Here is a 27,280-nt window from a genome sequence, read left to right as displayed (position 1 = left end):
GGTCCTTAAATATGACAGTGCCATGTCTCCTCATAACATCATGTCTCTTTGTTTTCCCAGTCTAACATATTGCATTCACCAGTGAAATTGTCCTGGCTAAAACACCTGGCACCAGCGTCTACCTGGGCATTAACCGTAATCCTGTCGACTCCCCTAGACTCCAGTACAGCACCCTTTGCCAGCAGGATGTAGTTAAAGAGAGAAATCTTTGCCCCTTTTCATAATAATCGTAAGACGGGATATGAAAGCATTTTGGCCCAGGCCGGACACTGTAGCCAGGAAAGCCTCAACCAGAACCTTCCCAGCGCATAGAGATTTACCTGTGACTCTATCTTCCCCCACCCTTAGGAATTTTCCCCTGGCACCAAACGTGTACCAATGAGATACCTGTGCATCTCTAATGGCCCTAGGGCACTACCCTAAGCTTAGGCTTATATACCCCCATGCCACTTGTCTGCCAGAGGGATCGCAGGACTCCAGAGGTCCGGGGTGTCGGTTATCTCTCTCTGTGTTCTCAGAATAAAGGCCTCTTTTGTTTTATACTTCACATCTTTTGGAAATAATCCTATCAGAAACAAGGGATATTCCCTTTCTCCAAATTCTTTCCACCCTGAGTTTAAGGCTATTTATTCCAAGCTCCTGGTTTTTGTGTGCTGGGGGGTGGCAGGAGGGCTTCCTACTTTCCTGGGAGCTTTTTCTTAGCCTCCCTTGCTGGCTTCATCTCTTTGTTCAATTTCTACTTGCTGAAGGCATCAGACTCCAGTCTATAGAGCCTTTACTTTCCCTCCACATTCTTTCCCTCTTGTCCCATACCACGCTTAAAAATCAGTTTTACTGAACTATTATCAATCAACAAAGCTGCATCTCCTTCAAATATACTTTTTGACTTTTGACAGTTAAATGCAACTATGAAACCACCAGCACAATCAAGATACAAAACATCCACCACCTCCAAAAGATTCCTCCTCCCTCAGTGATGCAAACAAAGAAATCCCTGTCAATGCCCAAATCTGAAGCTTGCCCTCTTTTTTTTCTTCTAGGAGATATAAAGTTTCAAGTCATTCAACCATTTTGGGTCAATTACTGTATTGTATAAGGTGTAAGAGTCCCTTTTATTTTTCTGCATGCAGCAGATCCATACTTTTGGAGAAAATCCACATGCTCATGGTTATTGACTTTGTTTTAAACTCTGGCTTGTCTTCTGCATTCAGGACTCATAGTCAAATATTAACTTAATACTAACTCCTACGTATCTAATGCTCTGATCAGCCACACAAACTCCAAGCAGAATTCTCTACCTGCCTTGTCAAATCTGCTCTCTTCTAGGCTCCATGTAAATAAAATTGATTCATTTGGTTTCTCAATTCCTTAACTTCTTTCACATCTTGCATCTATTACACCTGGTATTTTTGCCCTACATCTAAAATACAAGCCACTTTCTATCAGTTTTCCTATCTTACAGCGTTCATCCAGCTTCTTAGTATCAAAATCATGTATGTAGTCACATAGTTTCTGAACTTCTTATTCAATTTAAAGCAAGTCACACAATCAAGGTTTAAGACAGGTTTCATAATCCATAAGAAATAAAGTACTCAATGCCTACAGTGTGTCAGATACATGCCAAAACAAGTATGAACTCATCACTGCTAAGCTAGTTGCAAGTCTTAAGAATTAAATATTTTATGTCCACAAAACATATTCTACCCTTATTAAAATATTTTCTTCCAAAGTTTTTCACCATTTCAATGGCATTTCAAAGTCAAATAAAAATTTCTTTTTTCTTATTGTGACAGCCTACTGCAATACTTACAAGTACACTTTTTACTTCTTTAAAGAAAATTTTATAGTAAAATTCTGTTAAATTTGTTTCAACATTTATCAGAATCAAATTAATACAAAATTAACAAGGATACTCACTCAAAAAAGAAAACATTCACAAAACAGTGAATCAAGCATTCCAAAAACATCTTTCTAAGATAATAAAATTAGAGGCAATTTCCCCTTAAAAGTAATGTCACTAAACATTAAGAAGAAGAAATAGTGATCATTTTCTTTTTTCTTTCTCTGATTCCAATTTGATAATATTCTTTAAAGGCTGTTACTATGGGATTTGTCTACTGGTATCCAGTGCAGTTGCTTGTATTATTTTCCACTTTTACAACAATCAGTATTTATACTATGCAAAACTCTCTTCCTCTAGCAGCCACTAAAACATAATTTTCTAGTTAACAGATAGTGGAAAAGAAAAAAAGTGTCTATGTGTGGAGGTTGGACACGAAAAAGATGTTTCCCATTATTGCAAATTTTACCAGCAACTCCAAATTATAAAGCATGCTGCTAGAGGCCAAGACAAACAGCAAGGCTTCCCAGATATAGCCCCAAAGCAGGCAGACCTCTGTATGAATTAATATTTTTAAACTACAGTTATAAGTATATCCCAACTGTTCAATTGTGATTAAGTTTTTTGAAGTATAGTGAAAGGAGTTATTTTTGTTTTTCTAGTCAGCCTGTTTCTAAGATGTGTAACTGTAATTGATATTTTCAGGAAAGTGAAAAAGAGATGGTTAATAATTACTTTCATTTCTACTTTTTTAGAAAAACACACTAACCTCTACTTATTCTGTTATATATTTATATATCCTGCACAACCTAAATAGATGGTTTCATTATTACATTCGATAACTCTAGAGTAGTCACATGCACATAGTACAAAATAATAGCTAATTATGTCTAAAAAGTGGGGGGAACACCTTAAAAACATGGAAAAAACATTGATATTTTAACTAAGAACATATACCAACTACTTCTAAATCCAGTGTGTGTATGTGTGTGTATGTGCAAGCTTCATTTAAATTTCTAATTAAAATATTAATTTAAGGGCTGGGTGTAGCTCAGTGATTAACTGAATTCTTAGCCTGTGTGAAGCATCTGGGTTTAATCTGTAGCTATTAGGATTAAAATTAAAGTTTTTTTTTAGACCTTGAAGGAGCTATTTTAATCTAAAACACAAAAAAATTCCTATGTCTCTTTTCAGTGAATATGAAAATCAATTATTTATTTTAGTCAACACAGAAAGCTAACATTAAATTTTAAAAATCTACTCTAATCTGTAGGGAGAAGCATTTGTGAACATAGAGTTTACTCAGTCTGCAAATACAGTAACATCTCTTCTGTCATATTCTTGTGCACAGGCAATATTCTGCATTACTTAGGCATACTCGGCATTTTAAGTTATCATGTTATATCATCTATTTAATACTCCAACCAACTTACAAGTAATCCATTTAATCTGGTATTCTGTAGTAAATAGCATGAGATTCATGTGACATTATTCCAAATTTGTCTGCTTTAACACAGAAAATTAGTTCCACTTAGTTGAATATCAATGACCTATTCAACAGAGAATGCAGTAGGGCTGCAGTGATCTGTGTACCAGTATGTATAATAACTTTATCTTCTCTTGAAAATATTTAAGCAAGAATATGAGAAAGGAGAAGGAAAAATGTCTTCAAAGTTGCACTGTGAATAGCTCCACATCAGACAAATGCGGAAATTGTTAGACCTTAGCAGGAACTCCAGATATTTTCAAAAGTATTTAGCTAGTCTTCAGGCCTGAAGACAACCTGCTGTGAGCAGGTGGATAGAAGAAATCACGCCACACAAAGAAACAAGCCAATAGCAGTCAGTGGGCTCTGCTTGCAAATGTTCCAACAACGTGACTGTGCAAAATGAAAATGTAGTCTGTAAAGTGCTAACAAGAAACAATATATTAAATCCTGGCAGACAAGTCACATTGTAAGAAATGGAAAACTATCTGCCTTGTTCAATGTAAAATTGAAGAGCTTCTTTCAAGGATTAAAAAAAAAAGAAATTACTTCACAGGACTAAAGTACAGCCATAGTAATAGTAATAATATAAAGTTCTATTGATCCCACCTGTTCCCCACTACAAAGATTCTAAGGTGTATGAAGAAAACAGAGCAAGCTCCTTACAAATGGCATACAACAATGTTTACTTTCTTTCATCACTTTAATTATATACTACCAGCAGGAAATTATTCCACTTTTTAAAAATAGGTCTGAAATGAGTTCACATTTTAAAAATAGTTCAAGTTTTTGTTGAGCTTCTAAATTAACATTAGTAATGTTTGCTAATTGGATAATAAATGCATCTTCTGTTTGATAAATTCATCTATTTAAAAATACATTCAAGTCACTTGGATGCTATCCCTCAATTCACTATTTCCATGAACCCAATTCATTCTTAAATGATAAATACCAAAGCTGTGATTGACATATGAGAAAATGCTTTAAAAAATTATGCTTTTTGCACCTAAAATACACTCTGATTTACAGAAGTCACTACCAGTTTGTGGGCTGTCTAAACCAGTAACCATACCAGCAACCTGTGGCTACTGGAAACTGAAATGTGACCAGCATAATTGAGAAATTAAATTTTGTTTTAATTTTGGTGAATGACTGTTTTGTTTGCTTGCTTGCTTGTTTAGCAGTATAAGGAATGAATCTAGGACCTTTGTACTATAGCTCTAATTTCCTCCCTCCCTTTTTCAAAAAAAAATTTTTGGAAACAGAATCTCATTAAATGCCTAAGTTGGGCTTCAACTTGCAATCCTCCTGTCTCAGCCTCCCAGAGTACAGGATTACTACATGCACTACCCTATCTGGTTTTACTTTAATTAAACAATGAAACAAGGTAATACATTTTTCTATTAAGCACAATTTCATTGTTTTAGTAGGACTGCATTGCATTAACTGTTCCATTGTTTAAGATATTGTTGCATTGTCAAGGGTGGGGACACACATCTACAATTCCATCTACTCAGGAAGCAACACTAGGGGACAAATTCAAGGCCAGACTAGGCAATTTAGCAAGACTGTGTCCCAAAATGTAACTAACTAAATAAAAAAAACAGAAAATAAAAATTTCCAGTGCTGGGGATCAACCCAGAGCCTCATCCATGCTAGGCCACTGAGCTATTTCCCCAGCCCCAAATAATAAAAATTTTTAAGAGTTGGGAATGTAGCTCAGCAGCAGAGGGCTTGCCTAGCAGCATGTGAGATGATCTGTGTTCATCCCCCGTACTGCTAAAAAGAAGGAAGGGGGGAAAGAAGGAAAGGAGGAAGGTGGGGCAAAAAAGAAAGGAGGGAGAAGGAAAATGAAAGAGGAGCGAAGGAAAGCAGGGAGGAAGTGAGAGAGGAAAAGAGGAAAAGAAAAGCAATACTACTGTACTATGCCCAACTTCTGGTTTTTCTGATATCATATTTTTTTATACATTGTTTCATGGTGAAACAACATTTACATATGTTAGGTTAAAGAGAATCAATCAGTAAAGTTTTAATTTCATCAGTCTCTTCTTTTTAAAATAAAGCTATTATGAAATTGACAATCCCATATATGGGTCATAGATCTATTTTTTTTTTTTTTTCCTTTGACAGGGAGCAGGGAATACCGAGGATCAAACTCATAACCTTGCACTTGCCAGGCAGGCGCTTAGGTCACTGAGTTTAAATCCCTGGCCCTAATCCCTGGTCATATATCTATTAGAAAAGGTCATCCCCCCCCCAATATTTAAAGTAGGTAATTTGGAAATATGAATATATCTTTCTACAAAACAAATATGACATGATTATTAGGATCTCAGACCATTAAGACATGCTTAGTGAATATCATTAATGACAGACTCTACAGCTGGCAAAAAAGCACAACAAAAAGCAAATAAATATGAAATAACTACAATTTATCTTCTAAGGATGATAATATTTGCAGAAACACTGGCCGACTTATTAGTTCAAGGAATAGAAAAAAAAAAGTTAACAAGGACCTTTAAGTTCAAGAGTTCTCAACATTTATGTCCCCTGATTGTTATTAAAAATTCTAGGGACTTCTGGGAGAACATGGCAGACAGATAGCAGCAGCTACGGAGGCTCTCTGAAAGACCTAGCTTAGAACCCAGGAATGGTGCGGAGTGAGGAATCCTAAGCAAGAGGAGATATGCCCTGCTGACCCAAGAACGAACTGGGCTGAGAGAAACCAACTGGGAATGCAATCCTGGTGCTATAACACGAACAGATAAAGCCTAATCATGGAAGCTGGAGCCCGTGCCATTGGAAGCTGCGATTTGGGTTTCCTGCCGCCGCGGCTGTGTCTGAATCAGCTTGACAGGGAGAGAGACGCACAAAAGTTCTGAGAACGGCAATCAGTGAACGGAGTTGAGAGCAGGATGGGCGGGGAGCCGTACATCGACCTACGGTGAGTGAGGGAAACTGGGACTCTTCCACGGTCTAGAGGATACAACAGAGGACATTCTGGGACCGGGCAGACTTGCCGGAACAGGGCACTGTAGTGACTTCAGTCACATATCCCCCTCACAAGCGGGAGTGGTGAGCAGTGCCTAGCTTACATGACGCTGCTGGCTAAGACCCAGTAGGCTAGCACAACCCAGGTCCCAGCACCTGAAGGTGACCTGGAAGGGTGGGCCCGGCATAGGCTGCCCAGTCCGTAACTCCCTGGTGCACTGCAGTGGGTGGGAACACCTAGCAGGCGCAATTCAAACAGACTGTGGCCAACAAGGAAGGAAGCTGGGCCTCCTATATATGCTTGCATATATAAGGAACAAAGAATATGGTAAGAGGGAGCAACAAGAAAGGCCCCTCAGCCCCCAACCCTGAGAAACAGGCAAGAGCAGACACAGCACCAATAGACATAGAATGCTCTCTCCAGAGCCTCATAGACGAGTTCAGGAATGAAGTTATTAATGACCTGAAGCTAGACATAAGCAGAATAGTTAGAGAAATGTTAAGCACCACCCAAGAAAAAACAAATGGTGGAATGGAAGAACAGAAAAAGAGGGGAGAATTGTTTGATGGAGAAAATAGAGAAAGCATAGAATACGTGAAGCAGGTTCAAAGAGATTACCAGGAAACTAAATACTCTATCGAAAGCTGGCATAACAGCTTGAAAGAAACTAAGGATAGCTTATCTGAACTGGAGGCCAGGTTTGTAATATGGGAGCATGAAATGAAAAACTTCTTAAAAATAACAAAGAAACAAACAGCAACAATACAAAGACTAGAAGATGATAAGAGGATCTATAACTTAAGAATTAAGAACATAAAAGAAGAGGTAGGGACACAAACAAATGAACTACAAAAGCTACTCACAGAAATAATCCAGGAGAATTTTCCTAATTTAGCAAAAGGTAAAGATACTCAGATGTATGAAGCATTCAGGACCCCAGCCACCTACAACCCAAACAGAGCTACACCCAGGCATATAATAATCAAAATTCCAGAAATCCAATATAAGAACAGAATATTAAAAGCCATCAGAGACAAGAAACAGATCACTTACAAGGGAACACCCATCAGAATTACAGCAGACTTCTCGGCACAAACCATCAAATCATGAAGAGCGTGGGGGGAAATAATTCAAGCTTTGAAAGATAATAACCTCCAGCCAATATTGATATATCCTGCATAATTATCCCTGGAAATTGATGGAAAAACAAGGTGCTTCCAGGATAAAGAGGAACTAGGGAAATATGCAACCACCAATTCAACTCTACAGAGAATACTGCAGGATATTCTAAAAAAGAAAAATACGAAGAGTCCAGAAATAGTGGCAGAGAGGCCACAATGAATGGAGCAGAAAACAAAATGAAGAAGACAAACTGACAACTAATGACAGAAAAAGAGCTCAACAGAAATGAGGTAGAGAAGATTGGATGATAGGAACAGCTATTTTGGAGAAAACGACATCATAATAGGTAATGCTGATTTAGTATCATCTTGTTTTGAAGTCTCATCAAGCTTTTGTTCTTCTGTCTCCATTGGTCTTAACATGTTGTAACTTATTGGATCTTATTATATGTGGTAGTATAAACAAAAACTTTTATAGACAAGAAGATTATACAGAAGCCATTGTTCATTTTCTGTTAGTTGATTCTAAATACCCTGTAATACTGTCATTCTCTTGAATGGTTTTACATTGTTTTGATATATTTGATGCTACAGTATACAAAGTTATACTCAAAGATTTCAAGGAAAGAGACAATATGATAACTACTTTTATGTCGGGATTATCTTGTGGTGAAACACTATTTTGCTTAAATGGTTATGTTTTGACCTGCACTGTTTTGTTGTTATGCCCTCTTTTATCTCAATCTCCATTTTATTATTTACTTTTTTATTTTTATCCTTTTAACTAAGGGAAAAATAAATAAATAGCAGGATATATTATAGTAACCCACTTTGATTTTCTATTAACCTGATTTGAAGCCCTGTATTGCTCTCACCATCTTGTTTTGACTGATGTTCCTCTATTCTGTTTTGCTTGATAGTACCAGGTTCGAAAGTTTAGGCAACAGCTGTGAAGATAGTGGGATTCATTATGACGCCCATTCTGGTTGACTATTATCTACTTTTGAAGACCTGTAATGTCTCCAATGTTTTGGTTTTGTTGGTTTCATTCTTTACTGTTTTGTTCAATTTTATTATAACTGATGATATAGGCAACTCTATTAGAGATAGCGGGAGGCATTATGGTAACCATTGTTGATCACTTTGCATTATGTTTTTACATTATCTATTATGTCCACCCTTTTGATTTGACCAACTCTGTTCTGTTATGTCACATTTGGTTTTACTCTCTTCTAAAAAAAGTAATAAGAATTGTGGGAGCAATAAAACCCAAAATGTGTAATAGTCATTGTACAAAAGAGAGGAAAAGAAAGTGCTCTAAATGATATAACTGCATGTATATTTAAATGTATAAGATAGACAATGATATTACTGAGTTTTGTTGGATCATTGAACAGAACTGTTTGGTCTCACTGTTTGAATGTCCACTATATAAGCTTTAATTTTGTAACTTGAACAAATATTTCTAAGATGACAATATGTAATCCATCGACTAGTGATTTCCTACTGTTTTATTTTTTTTTCTGAAATTCTGTATAACTTGTACCCTTTTTCTGCTTTTTTTTTCCTTTTTCTCCTTAAATAAATTTTTTTTAAAAAGGAAAAAAAAGAAAAAAAGAAAATGAAGCCACTAAGGCTAAGGTTTTTAGGGCGGAGTCAGGAAGCTGCGAGAGGATGGGTTAAAGCATAGAATTTCCAGGAGCCAGGTGAACAATCGATGTCAGTGTCCCCTGGTTGCCAGGGTCTTTTGCCTGGACAGTCCTCATTACCAGTCAGACTGGGCTTGTAGTTCAGGATTTCCACCAGGCAATGAGCTGCCTCGAAAAACAATTATTGTAGGGATGAATGCCCCTTCAAAATCCTCTCTGGCATTTGCCGCATGAACTTCTACTACTCAGGATCCCTGATTCAGTGCTTTAGCACTGCAATTCTTTGCTTTCTAAATAAATGCTATTTCTTTTTTAAAAAAAAAAATTCTATGACCCTGCCCTATACACACATCCTCTTTCAGAAATATCACTGGCTCCACACTGGTGGTTATCAGCAACAACAGAGGTTTTTCCATGCATAAGATTTTAAGTCAGAAGAGAACAGGCAACTTAAAGAGAAAGTGGATATAGTAAAGACTGTGAAGCTGACTTCACTGTGCAAAGAATAATGAGTGACGCCAGGTGAGAGGGAGTAGAAACATGTGTGTAATTCCCAAGAAGGAGGAAACAGGGCAGCTGGCATACACCCTCTTCTGTAGCTGCGGACCGTCAGTGTGCACCTCTCAGTAGGTGGCACAGTTGGCCTAAAACAGCTCAGGTGCTGCCTGCAGGAAATGGAGCCAAATGGTGCTGGATAATCAAAGAACATCTGTGGGCAGTTCCTCAGTGCCCTCCTGCTTGTCTTTGCTCTCACAGAAACTATGGAGACTCTGAGCCCACAGCACTCTTCTAACCAACATGATGAGCACGGTGCCAATGTTGGAGGCCAGAACTAAACACAGTTTAATAATCCAGTTAAGATGGCTATTTTAGGAGCATGGCTTTATTTGATGCAAGCTTAGAAGAAAGAAAAATCTACATCTTAAACTGAAAATACAGACAACACAGATTTCTGAAATTACAAAATGTAAGCTAACTACCCATTCATTCATTTACCTACCCACCCAGTAACTGAACTTTTATAAGTGCTAAGGACTTACAACAAAACAACAGGGATTTAGAGTGAAATAAAAGTAGTTAGTTTATACCAATTAAAGGAAACTAGCAAGCTATGAAATTCACTATTCAAATGATTATACACAAAAAAATACAACTGCTGTTTAAAGAACAGAATGAGTAATATTAAGGTCACGAGGATTACCTCTGAAAACCAGGAAAATAAGAGGGACAATGAAGACAATTCCTAAAGGAAAAGCATGCTGCTTACCCAACTATCTCATCATCTAAAGAAATTAAGTGCTACTTTTCATGTACTCACATTGATTCAGCAATAAAATGAAAAGTAGCTACACAATCTAAAATAAGATGCCACTAGATCCTGTTCTTGGTGACAGAGGAAGAAGTGAAGCCTGCACTCTCAAACTGTACTTTGGGTGGGAGGGCAAGGACTCATAACTATTTCTTGTAGCCCAGATATGGCTTAAACAGAGGAGGGGCAGACTGCGCCACTGTGAGGAATTCTGTTTAAGAACATCTGGAGTGGACATAGTGGGAACTCAGGAAGCAACTGGAAAGTCACAGCATACATAGGAATTCTGCAAGGTAAAGAATTCTCTTAAATTCATAGAAGTGTCCCAGAAGTCAGCCAGCCATCTGCCATGTCCAAAAGAATGACTGAAGAGGAGGGAAGAGGAAGGGGATTTTAAAAACAACACAAAAAAACCAAGCTGCAGTATGCACATGTATCCAATCCACAAGATGACTATAAACTGTAAACATATACTAATAAAATTTTTTAAAAATGAAAAAGAACTACAGCCAGAATCCCCTCCCCATCTTCCCCAAAGTCTCTACTAGAGGCACATATGAGTCAGGTGTAGATTAGTCTTCATTTGTGATTCTCTTAATTTGCTAGGTTCTAAAAATTAACTTTCTGTGAAAAATCAAGTTAAAGAACAAGCATGTAATAATACAGGGAATTTACTACTTTTATTTACATGTGAGAGTCACATTTTCCATGTTTATTTTGGAGGGTTTTTTGCTGCTGTTGTTTTAGCCTCTTCCCGTGCCCCAAACCCTAAACCTCAGTGTGAGGTAAAATGAAGAAATATTGGAAAAATCTCTTTTCATTGCTTTCTGTTTAAAAACAGAGGTCATAGGTTACAAAGAATATTCTATCACCTCTAGGTTTAAGGCCTCTCATCAATGTAACTCATTTTATACTAGGAGAAAAATAAAGGTTACAAATTAAGATTATTTGTTCTTATAAAATGATGTCCAAGGGAAAGTCAACCTGTCTAGTTCACGTTTGTACTAATCTAACACTACACAACTCCAATTGCATAGATAATAAAAGGTAACAGTGCACGTAAATCACATTTAGAGCCCAAAACAACAAATACTACTGACCTAAAATTTTTAAAAAATAGTGGCAGAACTCATTATTTATAACAAAATATAATACAATAACTTTCTGAGATTGCCTGAAAATATTAAGTACTCACATTAAGATGTAATTTAAGATCCCCATAAGAAAAATGTTTTCAATTATAAAAGGTAAAAGATGAATAAAATACAGCTTTTCCTCACTATGTCTGTAAGAACGAATGATATAAGTGTTGATAAGGATTTTAATCTGGAGGAAGCCTTCTAAGAAAATAATCAGAACATTTACCTGCACAGTCCTCTGAATGCCATCAATGTTGACAGACAGTAAGGGCAAAGCCAGGTTCCATGTACTGGTCACATTTAGTTTCGACCCATCAACTTCCACCTGTTGTGACACCAAATAAGACTGTTACCATGAAGAAAGACAGAAAACTGATCTCAAGTTCATTGCTGCATACAAAGCAGCAGCCACTTTAAACAGATGGCTCCCAAACAACCTGTCATGTTTACTGCTCCCGCCATGAAAGACAGGGTCCAACAACAGAGTCTTCCCAGCCATCTCTGGGGAGAGGTGAAGGACCTGCGAACAGCTGCCTTCAGATATTGAGGCTTCGAGCATTTGCAATAAGTAACAAACAGCCTTCTAACTCAAAACCTATCTGGACATGCTACATTTACTGCAATTAGACAAGTAATGCATATAAATTCCAGTGACATTTTGCAACCCACACAACAAGCCTTGCATATAATATCCTCTCCAAGGACCAAGGAAGAACTTTTTCTGTGTTAACTTTAATGAAGGACTATGCATTGTTATCTTAATTAAACAGAAGATTTAATTAGACAAAATTTCTGGTGTTGAATATCCAAAAGACCACTCAAACTATACAAAGTTCCATCATATATTGTCAATCATAAATGGTTAATTCCATCAAATCATCATTCAAGATGCAAAAATAAAAATAAAATCACTGGCTTTCAAAGCAGAGATATACTTAAAAGAAAAAAATTTAATTTCCATATAAATAATACAAAAGTAACTGAAAGGAAAAAAATAAAAAGTTAATTTAAAATAACATTCTAGAAGTTTTCTCATTTTCACTCACAAAATATTTCCTTAGTATGAGAAGCAAGAAAACATCACTTTAAGTTTAAGGTGCTGGGGATTTAGCTCAGCGGCATAAGCGCCTGCCTTGTAAGCATGCAGTCATGAGTTCAATCCCCGGTAACGATAAAAAGAAAAAAGAAAAAAAAATTTTAAAAAATGTTTATAGTAGACAACCTAGTAAAAGGATACTAACAATAGCTCAAGTTTCAAAATAAGTTTGTACAGAATGAAGATAAATGATGCCTAACAAGTTCCTCACTTCTAATTTTTTTAAAAAAGATACTCTTTAAAGTTAAGACCTAGTTTTCCTCTCCACTTAACTCAGGGTAGAGAACTTAGGAGAAAGAATACACATTATGATCAAAAAATAAATTGTATTTCCCTGTATGACTGATACATGATAAGGACAAATTAGTAATATCACCCTAGCAAGGATACCAAATCAGAAACTATATGGTGAGGGGAAGAAATGTGCTCAAAGCCTTCTCAGGGCTCCAGCACTAAGTGGCTTTCTCTAAGGTACGTAATTCTGACCAACAGATGTAATGATCCTATTGATGCTATTATGGGTGAACTCTAATTGTAAGGATAAGTCATATGGGAAGTAGAGACTATTTTTTTGAATCACAGTTTAATACAAGGGAAAACTGGGGGCAGACTGAAGTAAAGAATTTCTATTACTGTACCATATACATTGTTCACACCTAATTCTAGGTAAGAGTAACCAAATTAGGGATGTAGAGTGGAGATGCACTTCATTAGTATAAACCTTGCTTAAATAACCACCACCTTAACTCTTCAGTGCCAACAACTGATGAGAGAAATAAGCCCCACAGCAAAGGAAGTAGATTTGCGAGAGATAACAAACCTAACAAGCCCAAAGAAAAGCTGCAGCTAGCCCATGCTTAGCACAGCCTTTCCTAGTACAACATAAATGACAATCAGAAAATAACAAACAGTGTATCTTCACATATAATTTGGGAGAAAAATATTATAAAGGGAAAAAAGTACATTAAGAGTATATAACACAGAACTCAAAGAAACACAGGAAGAGTTCAGATAAATAATTCTGCAAAGTTTCAAAGGCATAATAGGAAACGTGACCCCTCTTTTTAAAAAAAAAAAAAGCTCAAAGAAGAAAAACAAAGGTTCAAAGAAGACATTACACAACAACAGAAGGAAATGAAAGGCAAGCTGGTAGAACTCAGGAAAAAAATGAAGAAAAAAATAACATTATAGAGATAAAAGCCACATTAAGAAACAACCAAAATAGAATGTGACTAAAAAGAAATACCAGGATATGGAGGAATTATATACAACAAAATAAGACTAATAATATAAAAGCAAGTTACAGTGAAGACAACAGAAATGGAAGAAGGAGAAAGGGGAAACAAAGAATATCCAAATGTTTTCACTGAAAAGGTATATAAAGCAAAAAGTATAAACACAAAGTCAATGTTATGTATGATTGGATAAAACTTTTCAAAATAAACAATATCTTGGATTTGTAGGCTGATGTCATTTATGGAATTTTAAGACTAAAGAGACAATTATGTGGGTATTTAGGCAAAAACAAAAAATTGCTTACAGAAAAGAAAAACTCAGACCAAAGAGCACTATGGTCTAGATACTGATAAAAGAAAATAATGTCTCCTAATTTTTTAATTACTTTTTTTCTTCATTACTCAAGAGCAAAATGGATATAGAAGACCAAAGAGCACTATGTTCCAGATACTGATAAAAGAAAATCATGTCTCCTAATTTTATACCCAGCCAAGGCTCCCTTAAAATATATCAGATAGGTTTGGGGATGTAGCTCAGCAGCACAGTGCCTGCCTGGCAAGCCCTATGCCACAAGTTTGATTTCTGGTACCAAAATAGACAAATAAAATAAATCAGAAAAATGTATTTACTGTAGCATGGAGAACTTAGGGGACCTCTTCTTTAAAAATAAAGTGTCTCTACAGATATTGCTAGAAACAGGCCCCTCGAAAACACAGAATTGGTATACAGTATGCTAAGCTTTCCTGTTAAGAAAAAAACCTACAATTCTTAATGCATCAAATAGTTCTAGACAAATACTTAAGTGGAGCAGAGTGGCTGAGAAACAAGGGTGGAAGGAAGGCTTGTTTCTTGCCATAAATCCACTGGTACTTCTTAAAATTTGTCCTGTTAAAGTATACTATATATTGAGATTTCTTTGAAGTGAGATGTATAAGTGTGCTAATTCCCTCCATCATTATATAAACAACAGCTATTCCTGGTCTTTCACTAGCAGGCATATAATACCTAGTAGCAGTTTTCTTAAAACTGCATTTTGCTGGCCCTGAATCAAGGCCGGAGGCTTTCTGACGCTGTTAGTTTCAAGCAGGAGCCTAAAGAGATGTCTTTCTATGGTCTATTGGCCATTTCAGAACTTGGGCAGTGAAATGGTCGATTCATTAGAAAGAAACAGCTTGAAGCAATGCCCCCCCCCCCAAGAGTAGCTGTGAGTGTGGCAGGCTGCAGTGGCCCAGGATGGAACCCCCCCCCCCGGCATTTACTGGGACCTGAGCCATGCTGGGACCTGGAGCACCTGGAAACCCCATGAGTGGCTGTGAGCCTGCTGGCACACGGGCTGAGAATCAAACATCACCCCCCCCCAATCCTCCAACCCACTCCTCATTAGCAAGTGAGAGCCAGTGATCTGGACATCCCTTGAGAGGTTGACCCTAGGCAAAACAGCAAATATGGGGGATTTCCTTCTACCATCTCTTTGAAGGCAAAAATCCTTTTATCCCTGTTTTGCTTTGTTCTAATTAACGGTGTTATTTTAGCCTGTTTTGTTTTGTTGAACTTTAATATCCATGAGAATATGGACAGCTATTTTGAAGGGAAGGAGAGACTCTTAAGACAGCAATTGTTGACTTCCCTATAGTCTGGTTTTGAAGATCTAAAACACCTTCCTCATTCTGTTTGGATCAATTTTATACTATGTTGTTTTTGTATGAATTCTCTGTATGCGAAGACATGGATAACTACTTGGAAGAAAACAGACAATATGATAGACAGTGAAGATCTCAGGTCATTTAGCTTTGAAATTTATATCTCTTACATTGCTTTCTTATGTCCTATTTTGTTCTGTTTTGTTGTGTTTAATTTTTACCCCCTTTAAAATAAAAACAAAAACCCTGCATTTTGGTTCACAGATTGATACTCATTTTAATATCTCTAGTTGTAAATTTATGATTTTTTTCGCAATGCAGCTAATGTTCCTTTTTTTCTTTCTTTCTTTTTTTTTTTTGAGGGGGTGGGTATGGATGATCAAACTCATGACCTCGCACTTGCCAGGCAGGTGCTTATGCTGCTGAGCTAAATCCCTGGCCCTAATTTTATGTTTGTAACAAGTTTTCTTCCTCATCTAAGAAGGAGGTACCTGAAGCAACAATACCAAAAATCTCTGCTAGGTCTAAAACTGTGGTTTTGTGGTTGCAAAGGCCTCCTATTTTAGGTATAATCTGACAATGAATTCTGGATTTGGTGATTTCCAGTATTATAAAGAAACTTTTGTTCTACTCAAGAACCTCCATTTGGGGACAGAAGCTTTTAAGGTTTTTTTTTAAATGGACAATAGAGCTAATAAATTAAATCAAATTCATTGATGATAAAAAGAAAAATATAGCAAGAGCAAAGTGACACTATACTCTGGGGCTCAAAATCTCACACCTTTCAAGGTAGATTATATAACTGAAACAACAGAGTAAAAATCATAGAACGTTTTACATTATATAAAAACTCTTTGAATATTAAAGAGAAATCAAAGACACAACACGTCTATTTAGAAGAATTAATTTAAACATGTCATGTTGTTTAAAAAGATCTATGTCTCAAGTACAAATCTACCCTAATTATAATATTAATTATATTAATATAATTAATATAATTATAATAATTATAATATTAATACTGAGTAAAGTTCTTGTTATTTCTATTTATTTATCAAAATTGAAGCCACAGATACAGCTCATCTTATTTCTTGAATCATCACTCACATCCTTTCCCTTACCCATCACATACCTCCTCCAATACTTAATTTATCCCTTTGAATGTATTTTCCTATTTGTGGTCTATACTGGCTGCATGCCCTATGCTTTCAAGTCTGGACAGAACTCACTACCTATCCACACACATCTCCTCTTTTCTCTGACAGTTTTAGAGCAAATGCTCTGTACTGGCTCACAAATCTTTCCCTTAACCTTCTACAGTGCGGCTACTAAGTATATCCTGATATGTCACCAATCTTCTTCAGCACTTCGGTGGACACAATTCCCCAGGACACAGTGTGTCCTGGGGAATTGAACCCAAGGCCACTAAACTACATTTCCAGTTCTTTTAAAAATATTTTTATTTTGAGAAAGGGTATCATTCAGTCATTAAATTTCCAAGGGTGGGCTCAAACTCATGATCCTTCTGCCTGAGTCCCCCAAAGTGCTGAGATTACATGTGTATACTGTCATGGCCAGGCTTCTTCAGCTATTTTTATAATTTCTTTTTCATTCTCAATATTTAGTTCTCAGGAAAAAGAGGAAGTCTCTTTGACAAGGTGACCTTTACCTAATTAGCAAGAAAAATAGAAATTAGGTACGAATGCTAGCAATAGGGCTAGGGATTTAGCTCAGTGGCATAAGCACCTACCTTGCAAGCAGGCGGTCATGAGTTCGATCGCCGGTACCGATTAAAAAAAAAAAAAAAAAAAAGAATGCTAGCAATAGAAAGTGGACATAACTATTCCAAAAATAACAACACATTAAACAAACAAACAAACCCAAGCAAAACAAAACAGAAACTCTGAAGCAAGGAAAAGCTGAGTTGCCTTGAAATTGGTGTGCCCGGAAGACAGAAAACAAAGGGGACAGTGGCACCTGGACAGCGTGGCAAGCAGTGGGAACAAAGACAATGCCAGTTAGAGAGTGATACCATCTGGGGCTGGGGATTTAGCTCAGTGGCATAAGCGCCTGCCTTGCAAGTGCACAGTTATGAGTTCGATCCCTGGTACCGATAAAAAAGAGAGAGAGAGAGAGAGTGATACCAACCACGCCATTTTAAAAAGATCAGTCTGGAAACAGCTTAGAGAATGAATTTGATGAAATAGTGTGGAGGAGGAGGACATTCAGAAATATCATCAGTTGGGAAAGGAAAGCGTGAATCTTAATTATGGCAAGAAGGATGCAAGTCACTGAGGAAAATGGGGAAGAGCAAGCTTGTCAGAGAAACTGTAAACTGTCACCTGGGCCAGACACATAGCTGCTGCTGTTGCATATGGCTGATGTGGCTCTATGCTTGGTGTATGATGTGCTTCACAGTCCTCGGTACATAGGGCTGGATGAGAGAGACTGGGAGGCTCAGTTCACCTTAGCTGGGGACAGATGGAAGAGCAATGGGTGGAGAGGTAAAACAGGAATGGTGTCATGTATAGAAAGAAAACACAGGAACTAAGAGCTGCACAAAGGCAAAGAGGGAGGGAACCTCAAGGTCACCAAGAGGAAGGTAAGGTGATGAGACAGACTGATGATGAGTTTCAAAGACAAAGGACTTTACAAGAAAGAATAGTAGTCTAGGATGACACAAAGGAAGAAAACAATCCTACTTTCCATTTCTGAAGAGAAGATACTATGAATGAAACTACAGGAAAGTTTTAGTTACAGTAAGAAAGTAGTAGAACATTCTGGGAAAGTTGGATGCAGGGAAATCTGCTGATCACAAAGCAGGTGATGCAGGCAGCACCCTGGAAAAGGGTAGAGAGGAAGGGGACAGATTATATAGAGAGGCAGGAACAGTAAGGCAGGGAGTAATAAAGACTGGGGAGGCACTTCAACACATTGGGGACCTCTCCATCTCACAGCTACCAGCACATTAAAGCTGCACAACACACCCGCCTCTCAGCCACACTGCTGCAGCACACCCACTGCCCATACAGGACCTCCCACATTTCCAATTGTGCTCCTCTGTGAGCCAGGACAATTTTATAAACAGGAAAGTGATCTTTTACAAAATTGGAGATAAAGGGGAAATAAAGCTAATGTGAGAATGAGCAAATGGATGTGCCACTGGCTTTTGAAAAGTGCAAACTCCAAAAAAAGAAGGGGGGAAAAAAGGATGTGCTACATGCAGTCTTCAGAATAAGAATATCAAATTTCTCACCATTCTGTAATCATTTAAAGATTATATGCTAATGTAAAGTTTTGGCGTAATAATTTAGAAAGAATCAGCAAGGCTATGGTGGGTGGAATTCATGAAATGGATCTCCATACTCTCTATTTTCTGAAAACTTTCTCCTAGCATAATCAAGGAGATAGGTAGGTTTGGTTGAATGTTATTCAAACTAAGAGTATTTATTTTGTTTAAAATAACAGTTCAAAACCATGCTTTCTTTCCAATTTCAAGAAAACATTTTCCACATTCAATAATCTACCTGGAATTTTGTATTCCATTAAAAGCATTTAATTGCATTTGTAGTACATATGATACTGCTGTGGAATATTTTTCATGAGTCATTTGGAACATTCAACTTTCCTATCTACGTCATCATAAGGGAAAAAGAAAGTATACGCCCTGAATTAATTTGACAGGAGAGAGATTACTTACATCCTTTACCATTAAAAAACCAAAAAACACTTCCTCAGAGATACCTTCTGACACAATAAAAATATTACAACTTTTATTGCAGTAGGAACCTGCTAAATATTTTTTAAAATTTTACTTTAATTAGGTTTGTAAAACTTAGAAAATGAAATATTTGCCAAAAGTATTTTCCAAAAATAAAAGATATAGGCTGTTAAGGGAAGATATAGGCTGTTAAGGGAAGATATAGGCTGTTAAGAAGTACTTTTGATTCATCACATCTTTTTTGTGTGTGTCATATGTAAGGTCTGGTCTCTTTCTTTGTCATCAGATGTTAAGATTAGCATTGTAGACAGTTAAATTGATGAAATCAATTGGTAAAAATCAATAACATTTTTGCTATTTTAGAAAGCTTTGACCATATATTTTGATTCTATTTCTGAAAACAAAATGGAAGATAGGAAAAAGATTTGTTGATCAAGCTGAAAGCAGTAACTTTTATAGTGTATCCTAAAAATGACTGTAGGGCACAGTAAGTGTAAAAAGAGCCACAGTTTCCAGATTTAATTGAGACTGAAAAATGTCCATGAAATATATATTCCAACTTAACCCTTTTCTCCCCATTTTACTTATGAGGAAAATTATTATAATTTATAGGAGCAATTACTTTGTTATACCCTTTATAGTATTTCACTTCAATCTACATTAGAAACAAAAGTAACAAATGTCATATAAATAAAAAGATACAGCATTAGCATTTAATAATTCATTTTATATTCACACTCTGAGAGAAGACTTCTAGAGGTTGAGATATTTACTGGTTCTTTTGATCCTTATCTGTTAAATACTAAAAAAATGACTATTCAATTGTGTATCAAATAAAGAAGGCATGTGCATACTTCCTATTAACACAGGAATTTGTATGACATGCAGTTAATAACATGGGACATTACCGCCATCTAATATTCTGTACCTAGATAACTTGCTACTAGATATGGAAAACACAAATATACTTTAAGATGCTGACAATAAGAAGCACATGATTTTCCTTTCATTTGTACCTGATTCATTTATTTACTACATAGAACATGACAAAGCAAACATTTTATGCTATTATAATAAACATTCTTAACAATTCAAGATGAATTATAATAATTCTCTTATTTTAATACAACCTAAAAGAGTGGGCTTTTCTTCATCTTGCTCTTGTATCTATTAAAATATCATTCTGAAATACAGTAATTATACTTTCACAATCTTCCACAGGGAAACAAGATGTCTATTTTGTAAAAATAAAAAGAACCAATCATTTCTCATCAGTTTGGTTTTTTTATCACTATCACCTTGAAAACAACCATATTTCTTTCCCAAAATATATATAACAATGACAAAAAGATCAAGAAAAACTAGATATAATGATAGTGAAGATCCATCAATCTGTCACAAAACATTATATTAAATATATCTGTGCTATAGATGTAATTAAATATATATCAAATGATGTGAATTTGAAAACAAATTTTAGGTACTGATCTACAATCAGCCAAGTCATCTAATATCTGTTTAATTATCGCCTTATTAATTGATCAGTAACAACTTTAATTTCAGTTTTACAGTTTAAAAAGATATCCTACATTATTTTGCCCACAGATTAATTATGGTAGTAGTTTCTTTTGGATTGGTGTGATAAGGTCATTCTCTGCAGATCATACTGTAAATTATCATCAGCTTAATGAATAACTCCAGGTGGATGAGTTTTACATAAAAAGCAACTGGAGCTCTGCTACTAGATCATGTTTAAATCCTGCATTTCCACTTGGTATTGTCAATAGAAGGCTTGTGCTTGAACTTAAGTTCCACAGATACCTAAACACTCATGCCTCCATTTCCTTATATGTAAAATGCATGTTCATAATGTGGCTATGAATCATCAAGCTGGGAACTCAGGACTGTATTATTATGTAATAACCCTCAATAAAATGCTAGCTCTATTGATACTACATACTGTTCTAAAAATAGCGATTATTCTCAATCTGTTTTACTGTTATTTTAAACACCTACTTTTACAGTTGGGGTACAGCTCAGTGATAGAATGCTCAGCTAGCATGTACTGTACAAGGATCTGGACTCAATCTCCAGCATCACAAGAGCAAAAATGACTACTTTTACTTGATCTATTTTTCTTATTCCCTCAGTAATACGCTTCCATTGCTGAGCCTCTAAATTTCATCTGATTCCTATTAGAATCTCATTTGCTTTTCATTATCAAAGATACCAACAAAATCCCATTACCTAAGCTGGTTAGTTCAGCACTTCAGAACATATACATTGCTAAAGTATTATCACACTTTCACAAGAATGACTAATTAGCTACTCTTTCCAAATTCCTACACATTGTGACACTGAAGTGCTATTTCCTACTAATCTTATCTACTTTATATTATCTATCTCTGACAGTTTAGCATTCCAGTATTGGTTGCATCTAATAGCCCATTTCTACCAGTCAACAATAAATGTATTTGATATTCTTTCTTCTATGGCCCTACCTTCAAAGGATGTTCTCGTAGGTTTGTACTCTTTTTCAGCCTTTTGGACCATCAATGACATTATTCTTTATGTATATACTAATTTATTTTACTTTATAATTTCATAGTACATTTGATAGCTTTAATTTTGTGTCTTAAAAATCAAAACGTTTACTCCCAAAATAATCAGTTTTATGTTCTAAAAATTGCTCATGGATTATAAGTCAACTAACAGAATGCTATAAAAACATGAATGATAGGGCTGGGGATTTAGCTCAGCAGCATAAGCACCTGCCTTGCAAGCAGGCAGTCGTGAGTTCGATCCCCATTACCAATAAAAAAAAAAAATTAATGATAAAACTTCTCCCTTGTTCCTTTTTGTTACCATAATTTGTCCCAGATCCTTTGCCATATAAAAATGAGACGCAGGAACTGATGCCCAAAGATCCACTTATCATATCCATCTAGTGAATAAGCTAACAATCACCTATTTGCTCTGTATAATTATATCTCAAGCCAAAACCTGATAACAGTCTAACATCCATAAGGTTGATCATAAGAAATCATGTGCTTGCAAAGTACAAGGCAGCTTATCAGCAAAGTGAAACATTAGCATAAACTTACAGCTAAATAAGATAAACAGTTACCAGTTTCTTTTTATTATTTGTAAAAGGAAACAGAAAAATGATATAATTAACTTCTATCTTTCTAATGACCCATTCTAGGGAAACTATCCTAAGAAAAAACTACACTAGGGAAGTATTTCTTTTAATTTTGTTTCTTTTTAATAAAATAATTTCAAACACTTATAAAAAGTTACAGCACTAATACATGGAGTTCCTATTACCCTCCCTTCAAATTTCTCAGTTGCTGTAATTTCTCAGGCAGTAAAGAACAGTTGTTCCTCAGCACATATTTCCAAGTACAAGAATGTTCTCTTTATGCAAGCAAACAACAAAATCGGAAAATTATTTACCCAATATTACCTCTAAACCATATTCCCTGGTGAAATTTCACTAACTGCCCCAAAAATCCCCTTTAAGGTAAGTCTGGGATCCAATTTAAGTTTGCCCATTTTCATTTTCATATCTCTTTGGTTTCTGTCAGTGTAACCCAGTTCCTAAATTGACTTGTTTTTTATGACCTTGTGCATTCATATGCTAAGAGTATAGTCCCAGTGTGATGCTACTGGGGGATGGCACCTTTGTAATTAGGTCCTGAAGATGGAACCCTCATGATGACACTAGTATCTCACAAAAAGAAACACAAGCTGGACTTGATAGCACACAGCTGTAATCTCAGTACTTTGGACGAATAGGGCAGTAAAAACACAAGTGTGAGCTCAGCCTGGGCAATTTAGTGAGCTAGTGAGACCTAGCCTGGAAATAAAAAATAGCTAGGGATATAAGTCAGTACAAAGGCCCTGGGTTCAATCCTCAATACTGGGAGTGGGGGCTGGTAGAAGCAGGAGGAGACACAGAGTTTGTTTCCTTTCTCTCTGTACTCTGTCATGCAAAGACATGGCAACAAGGTGGCCATCTGCAAACTAGCAAGTGGGCCCTCACTGGACAGTCATCTGCTAAAACCTTCATCTTGGGTTTTCAGCTTAAAAACTGGAAAAATAAATTTAAGGACTCAGTCTATGGTATATTTGTCAACAGCCTGAACTAAGACACCATGTAATTTTGAAGAATACAGACCAGTTTCCTAGCAGAATGTCCCTCAGGTTGGGAGAACGTTCCCTCAGGATTTAAAGACTTTAGCAGGAAAACCACAGAAGTGATGTGTAAGAAGCACATAGGTCAAACTGTGAGGTTGCATTACCAGTGCTTAAGATGGTCTCTGCCAAATTTGTTCTTTACAATGTTAAATATTAAGGAAACACACTAAATCTGTTTCTTTGTCAACCTATAAGACAACCACTATGGCCCATGAGTTGACACCTTCTTCCCTCCCATGTTTGTAACTCCCCTCAGCAGCAGTGAGATGTCCTTTCCTTAGCCAATAAACAATTTTGCTACATTTTCCCCATTCAAGATGTCCAACATATACACAAATCTTCAACCTATATATATATATATATATATATATATATATATTTCATAGTAAGTAAAAGAGTATATATTACAGAAAAAGAATGTTATAATGCTTTACCAAAAAAGAAAAAGGGTCAACTGATTTTACCTTTTAAAAGAATGGTTTCTCTTTGGGGGAAAAAAGACAGTATATTAGATGATTAATGAGCACAGGTATGGAAATTTACGACATTAAGATCTACAATCCAGTTATCATTAATTTACAGGATTTTACTTTCAGCTATAAAGTACAGTGAGGATAGGTGATTCTCTACCACTAACACACTACTGCTGACAATTCTACTCTATCTTACAGAATTTTACTATCAGCCGCCAAGCCAAATACAAACACTTCTTCTATTTCTTTTCATATTGGTGACCACCACCACCAATACCATCCCTACTCCAAACTAGAAAATCTTCCCAAAGTCCTACTGTCAACCAATCACCTACAATTCTATTCACTTCCACTGGCCAGCTAAATCTGTGGCTTTATTGTGTCATGAGTCTCCAAAGTTTAAATCCATGCTTTAGCTGTATATTCATCAGCTTTCTTGTCATTGAGACATAATATCCAACACCCACAACTTAAAAGCCGAGAGGTATATTTAGTTCACAGTCTCCAAAGAGTTCAGTCCATGGCCAACTAGCATCAAGGCAGAAATGCATGGCAACCAGGGAGAAGAGAGGGAATGCAGAAGCTTGGGACAAGAATATACCATTCCATGTCACACACCAACAATCGACCTCCAATCAGACTCCACCTCCTAATATCACATTCAGCTCTGAATTCTTCAGTGAATCATTCCAGTGTGAATAAAGTGGTCCCATGATCTAATCACCTATCAAAGTCCCATCTCTGAACACATGAAGTGTTGGGGGAATAGTTTAGACCTAAAATCATGACAGGTTGTTAATGAATAAAAAATAACTTCTCTCTGGGCATGGTGGTGCATGTCTATAATCCCAGCACTTAGGAGATGGAGGCAGGAGGATCATTACAAGTTCAAGACAAGCCTGGACTACAAAGGTCAACCTAAACTGCATAGTGAGATCCTGTCTCAAAAAGGAAAAACAAAAAAACAAACAAAAAAAAAAAAACACCAAAACCTTCTCCACAAGGCCCTCTAGATCATCTGTATTAATGGTCTTAATCTGCCAACATCATTCTGATTTTTATTTCATCTTTAGCAAATATGCATAGGCACTATTTCATTTAATTTATTCCTATTATTTCTTATACTTAGAATAGGCAACCCTATCCAGCTATCCTACTACACAATGCTGTTTATTTTGTTAAGTTTGCTTTTGACCTTCTGTTTCATAGCCCCTAAATCCAACCACACCACCTCCTTGTCTTCTGCTAAACTGGATGGGGTATTGCCATTTTACATTTCTGTAACGTTTTATATCTCTTGGTACTTATCCAATTGTGTCTTCTATGCCAATCATTATTGTTATCACCTCAATCACTCCAAACCGGAAGCTTGTAAGAACAAGTTAGTGCTTTATTTTTCATGTCCCTTATGAAGAGCTTAGCACAGCAATCAGATCTTAAAGATTGGTACATCTTTGGTAAAATACATTAAAATAAAAATTACCTAATTATGTTAAATAGAAAATCTTTTATCTTTATCAGTACAGACATTTTAAACTAACATATAACATTAAAATTGACAGAAGCATACAGACTCACTTTTATACGCTTTAAATTTTTCAGATAAGTGTGTTTTTCCTTAGACTACTGACCACTGACAACATGGTTCTCTTTTGAAACTTCCCAAGATAGTTTCAGCAAAACCAATAAAGGAACTGAAAGGGTTTTGGCCCAGGCCGGACACTGTAGGCAGTAAAGCCATGGAGCTCCTATCTCCCCCACCCTTAGGAATCTACCTCTGGCGCCAAACTAAGACCAATGGGCTACCTGTGCATCCCTAATTCCCCCCTCAGGTTCCACCCCAAGCCGAGGCTACTTATGTGCCTCACTCCACGTGTTCCACAGAGAGATTGCTGGCCCCGGGGTGGAGATGCCATGCCCCAGGAGGTCGGGGGTGTCTCTCCCCGCATTCTCAAAATAAAGGTCATTTATATTTCATACTTCTTATCTTTTCAGCTGCCGCCAGTCCCCCACAGTTCTATCATATGGTTCCCTGACTGGGAATGGCAGATGAGAGACTCCTGGGGCTGGTTCCCAGTTTTGAGTCCCCTGCCATTCAGGACCAGGACCGGACTATATCCTGCATTAATTCCTCACTTCTACACTCAGGAGCTGTAAGCTTGTCACTGCTAGTTCACAAATAACACCCACCAATTTACCGCAGGTGAGCAACTCCCCTGAGATAGCCACTGGGCCAGGCCCAGGCGGATTTTCTCGCCCTTTGCATGGGTTAGTGATGCTTTCACGTCCTTTGGACAGCCCAAAACAAGGTCTTTCTGAGCAAACCTGTGTCCACTCTGGACCGCCACACTGAGAAACCCTCACAGCCCAAGGCAGGGTTTTTCTGGGCAAGCCTGTGTCCACTCTGGACGGCCCACAATGAGAGGCCCTTATGTCCTTCAGAGCTTTTTACGTTCTCATGGCAGAGCGGTTACTTGGCCCACGTAAAGTCCAATCGTAATATTGGTGACGGCCAATTATTAAGAGTTTTGGAGCCATATAACCCATCGGTCTGGGGTGCAAAGTGACAGCTTTAATCTTGACAGACCATGGTCCGTTGCCTCATCTGGTTCTAACCCCGTGGGCTAGACCCCACACCAGATTTTATCTTGGGGACCACTTCCTGCTCCCCCCCCCCAGAAACCATACCTATCTATGGATTATCACACTGCTGACAAGCTTACAAAACTCTCTGTCTTTAAGCTTTGTTTTGGGAATGTGCCCTTTCCTGCCAGCATCCCCGCCCTTTGTCTCCTCCAGGATCCCTCCCCCTCCCTATATTTAAAGAGATAACAGCCTCTTCCCTTGCAGCCTTTCAGAGCTTTCTCAGTGTCTCCCTTCCTCCCTGCTTCTCCCGCCCCCTACCACACTGCTAGCGTCCCTTTGTTTCCTGTGTGCCGCCAACCCATTCCCCGCCAGAATAAAAAATGAGACCAAAACAATGTTAAGAGATACACGCCAAACTGCTTTGGGCTTTAAACAGCTTTTTGGCTTTCACACCACAGCCCCCAACCCCGTGCACGGTGTTTCGGCTCTCATGCCGTGATTCAGGTCTACACGTGCGATTCAGCTTTAACACCACGCCCTAATCCACGCTGCGGGTTGGCTTTTAACACCACGCCCTAAGGTGTGTGTCCTGCGATAACACCACGCCCTAAGGCGTGTGTCCTGCGAGCGACTCCTCCATGTGGTGATTCAGCGTCGCACCTCCGGGAGCGCCCCCAGCTTCAAGCTGCTTCGAGGCGCGCTGCCCCCACTGCCCTTCGTGCCACATGCCACCGGCTCCATCAGCAGCAGCAGGCTGCCGCTGCTGCTGCCACCACCACCCCCACCCCCACC

General features: G+C 37.3%; 1 protein-coding gene and 1 non-coding gene across 6 annotated transcripts in view; one reads left to right on the top strand and one right to left on the bottom strand.

Moving 5' to 3' along the window:
• The window catches only part of Pcca (propionyl-CoA carboxylase subunit alpha), a 402,547-nt gene that overhangs the window by 101,225 nt on the left and 274,042 nt on the right, over positions 1–27,280 (bottom strand). For 4 of the 5 annotated variants that reach the window (XM_023560628.2, XM_023560629.2, XM_003477596.5 and 1 more), the window contains one exon: positions 11,763–11,861. The exons of the other annotated variant lie outside the window; for it this stretch is intronic. In XM_023560628.2, the coding sequence (XP_023416396.1) occupies positions 11,763–11,861 (99 nt within the window). The remainder of the gene's footprint in view (positions 1–11,762; positions 11,862–27,280) is intronic. 5 annotated transcript variants of the gene reach the window in all.
• Positions 14,905–15,041, top strand: LOC111753905 (small nucleolar RNA SNORA2/SNORA34 family). Its single transcript, XR_002788673.2, has one exon. It is a non-coding gene; the product is annotated as a small nucleolar RNA SNORA2/SNORA34 family (small nucleolar RNA).

The sequence above is a fragment of the Cavia porcellus genome, unplaced genomic scaffold (assembly GCF_034190915.1).
Source record: "Cavia porcellus strain 051 isolate PalLab524CR breed Dunkin Hartley unplaced genomic scaffold, mCavPor4.1 scaffold_4, whole genome shotgun sequence".
In the NCBI taxonomy this organism is placed as follows: Eukaryota; Metazoa; Chordata; class Mammalia; order Rodentia; family Caviidae; genus Cavia; species Cavia porcellus.
Note: the sequence above shows the minus strand (reverse complement) of the source record. Positions and strands in the feature narration are given on the sequence as shown.